The sequence below is a fragment of the Momordica charantia genome (assembly GCF_013281855.1).
Source record: "Momordica charantia cultivar OHB3-1 chromosome 4 unlocalized genomic scaffold, Mcharantia_2.0 BLBB01000004.1, whole genome shotgun sequence".
NCBI classification, from domain to species: Eukaryota; Viridiplantae; Streptophyta; class Magnoliopsida; order Cucurbitales; family Cucurbitaceae; genus Momordica; species Momordica charantia.
This window is the reverse complement of record NW_028275162.1, coordinates 11,762,598-11,766,106: the sequence shown is the minus strand read 5'-3', so window position 1 is coordinate 11,766,106 and position 3,509 is coordinate 11,762,598. Positions and strand designations below refer to the sequence as shown.

Below are 3,509 nucleotides of genomic sequence, written 5' to 3'. Positions count from 1 at the left end.
GAGGGGACTTAAGGTTTTCAAATAAATGGGAAAGAAGCAATCAGGGCTTTTAGTGATAAGTTTTCATACAAATTCGGGAGTGGGACTCATTTTATGATTTTGCATTTATTTCTTTATTAAATGTGTATTAGAGATTACAGCATAAAACACTAACATTTAGATAATATTGTAAATTCTTAATAGTTAAGTCAATTTTATAATTTGAATTATCAAATAGGACACCTATCCAAAATTTAATTCATATATTGGAGATATCTAACATACCTCTTATTTGTGAATTTGGGTAATTACATAGTCCAACAAATAAAAATCATTGAGAGAAATAATAATGCTTACACAAGTGGAGGAGAAAGGCTAATATCTCATTAATTGCAAGTACAGGGGTGTACAGTATTCTCTTTATACAGTAGAGGTGTCCTAGCATTAGGGTTTTGCACAGAAGAGGCAAAATAAATAATAAAAATTAATAAATTTGTAAACAATTTCTGGAGGCGCTTCAATCCTATTGGTTGGCCAGAATACCTTTTCCATTAGACACATCATATGTCCTTTGGCTGGTGCGCAATTTGAATTTTCCTCTTCACACATCCAATAATTGTGGTTTGTCGGTCGCAATAAAATGCAGTAATTCGAAAATTTTATATATGAATAAAAAATATGTTTTTTTTGTTTTCCTTTTCATTTTCCTTAAACTGTGAATAAAAGGAATAGTTGGAAATTGATCAAGTTTTACATTGAGGAGGTAAATAAAAAAATCTTACATTATAAATAATAAAGAAAAAATCATTATATAGAATTAAGGTACAACATCTTGTTGATACAAATCTTCTCAATGAAGCTAAAATAAAAGTCACAAGAATTTTCTATTTGAGACAATATTATTTTATTGTAAAAATGTGAGGTGCCCATTATTTACGGGCCATGTTCATAATTTTTAACGTCAAATAACTTTTTTCCAAGATTCAAAACAAAAATGAAAAATTTATAGTTATAAATAGTATGAAGGAAATGGGGGAGCATTGTAAGAGAGAGACTAAGAGAAAGAGAAAGATGAATTGTGGTGCAAGAATGAGTGATAAGCCTCATGTTGTTTGCATCCCCCTCCCAGTTCAAAGTCATATAAATGCAATGTTAAGTGTTGCCAAACTTCTTCACCAGAGAGGCTTTTACATAACTTTCGTGAATACAGAGTACACTCAAAATCGCATAATCAAGTCTAGAGGCCTCAACTCTCTCAACGGCACACACAACTTTCAGTTCAAAACCATTCCAGACGGTATGCCCCCGTCTTCCCACATTGATGCACCACAAGACTTGCCTTCACTTTGCATTGCAGTTTGTAAGAATTTTCTTACCCCATTTTGCAACCTTCTGTCTCAACTAAACGATGCTTCGTCTCATAGCATCCCACCGGTTAGTTGTGTTATTGGCGATGGTTGTATGTCGTTTTCTGTTCAAGCCGCCTTGCAATTTGGCATTCCCATTGCACAGTTTTGGCCTGTCAGCGCTTGTAGCTTGATTGGTTTTATGCACTTTCGCGAGCTTGTAGAGCGAGGGGTGACCCCATTTAAAGGTATGCTTTAAAAACTCTTATAACTAACTTGCATTGAAAAGATCAAGGAACCTAACAAAATTTATAAGATATATTTTGTTTCGATTTGCAGATGAAAGCTATCTAACCAACGGCTGCCTCGAAACCATTATAGACTGGATTCCGGGGATGAAAAATATACGACTTAAAGATCTACCGAGTTTCATTAGAACAACCGATCCAAATGATATATTTCTCAACTTTTTCATTCAACAAATGAAGTGGACTCCAAAAGCTTCTGCTATTATTTTGAACACTTATGATGCACTAGATCAAGAAGTTTTGGATGCTCTTTCATGCTTTCTTCCTCCAATTTACACAATTGGTCCACTCCACTTATTTGCAAGGCAAATCAACGGTGGAGGCCTAGAGGAAATAGCAACAAATCTTTGGGAAGAGAATGGTGAGTGTATTAATTGGCTTGATTCCAAGGAATCCAACTCTGTGATTTACATAAATTTTGGGAGCCTTACGGTGATGACACTCCACCACCTCACAGAGTTTGCTTGGGGACTTGCAAACAGCAAGAAACCATTTTTGTGGATCATAAGGCCTGATCTTGTCGATGATGGTTCAATCATTTTACCTCATGATTTTCTTGAAGAAACAAAAGAAAGAGGGATGATTGCTAGTTGGTGCTCTCAAGAAGAAGTATTAAAACACCCTTCAATAAAAGGTTTTTTGACGCACAATGGATGGAATTCAACTATGGAAAGCATAAGTGCTGGAGTGCCAATGATATCGCGGCCATTCTTTGGCGATCAACAAACAACTTGTCGATATTGTTGTGTGGAGTGGGGCATTGCATTGGAGATAGACGATGACGTGAAGAGAGATCAAGTGGAGAGTTGTATCAAAGAGCTAATGGAAGGAAAGAAAGGTGAAGAAATGAAGAAAAATATCATGGAGTTGAAAAGAAAAGCGAAGGAATCCTATATACCTGGAGGCTCTTCTTACCTAAACTTTGATAAACTAGTGGTCGAAATTTTACTATCTTAATTTTATCACCACACAAAGTTGATTGTGGTTGCCCCTGTTGTAATGCTTTTATTTCCGTAACTGATATTTGAAGTTGCTATCCAACATCTATGGGACGTTTGGCTCACGGGTTCGATATCGCTGGCGTGAGTTTGTTAAGCCTAAGGTTGATCTTAGTAGGGGTGTACATCATTCTCCGAAAAATCGATCCGACCGACCAAAACCGACAAAAATAAATCGGTTCAGTCGATTTGAGTGACAGCTCGGTCGGTATCGGTTTCAGATATCAAAAAATTGATCGATTGGTCAGTCAATAGTTCCGACCGACCGAAACTATTATATCTTCTGTGCAGCATCCATTCTGATCCAACGGTTATATTTAATTTTGTTATCTCAATCCATTATCCCACCACGTGTCCAATATTTAAGATTGTTTTAATAAAGAAAAGCAGCGACTGCACATGGTTTTCTTGAAACCACCAACATTTTTATTGTTCTTTTAATAAGTATATTCTCTCCCCTCTCTCATCTCTCATCTCTCTCAATTTACTTTTCTATTCTTTCTCTCTCATCTCTCCCATTCCTCCTAATACCGATTTTTTTAAATAATTATTTTTTAAAAACAAATGACAAATCTAGTTTAGGTTTCAAAGTAATTACAAAACTAAGGTATATAAATCGTAGGGATAGGCTGCGATTTGCCTAAAATCATAGGCGATGGTTGCGATTTACATCGAAATCGCGGTAATTGACCGCGATTTCACTAAAGTCGCACCCATTGACTGCGACTTCTGCCTGACGTGGCGCAAATGGAGCCACGTCTTTGCTGACGGGCCATTTGTTCTTTTTTTATTATTTTTTTATTTCGAATTTGGAAGTGCGACTTCCTTTTGTTTTTTTTTTTTGTTAAATTTGGGTGGGGCAGCCATGGCCACTTCCC

At 36.2% G+C, this 3,509-nt stretch overlaps 1 protein-coding gene across 1 annotated transcript; it reads left to right on the top strand.

The window, feature by feature from the left end:
* The first annotated feature begins 1,008 nt into the window (after positions 1-1,008).
* Positions 1,009-2,694, top strand: LOC111023696 (7-deoxyloganetin glucosyltransferase). The gene is made up of 2 exons (XM_022301163.2): positions 1,009-1,573; positions 1,665-2,694. The coding sequence occupies exons 1-2, from the start codon at positions 1,009-1,011 to the stop codon at positions 2,588-2,590; spliced, it is 1,491 nt and encodes a 496-aa protein (XP_022156855.2). The 3' UTR covers positions 2,591-2,694.
* The last annotated feature ends 815 nt before the right edge of the window (positions 2,695-3,509 follow it).

Coding starts and splice junctions, on each gene's coding strand:
- LOC111023696 (XM_022301163.2), top strand. CDS start 1,009: ATGGGGGAGCATTGTAAGAGAGAGACTAAGAGAAAGAGAAAGATGAAT. Junction 1,574..1,664: donor AGGGGTGACCCCATTTAAAG/GTATGCTTTAAA, acceptor TTCGATTTGCAG/ATGAAAGCTATCTAACCAAC.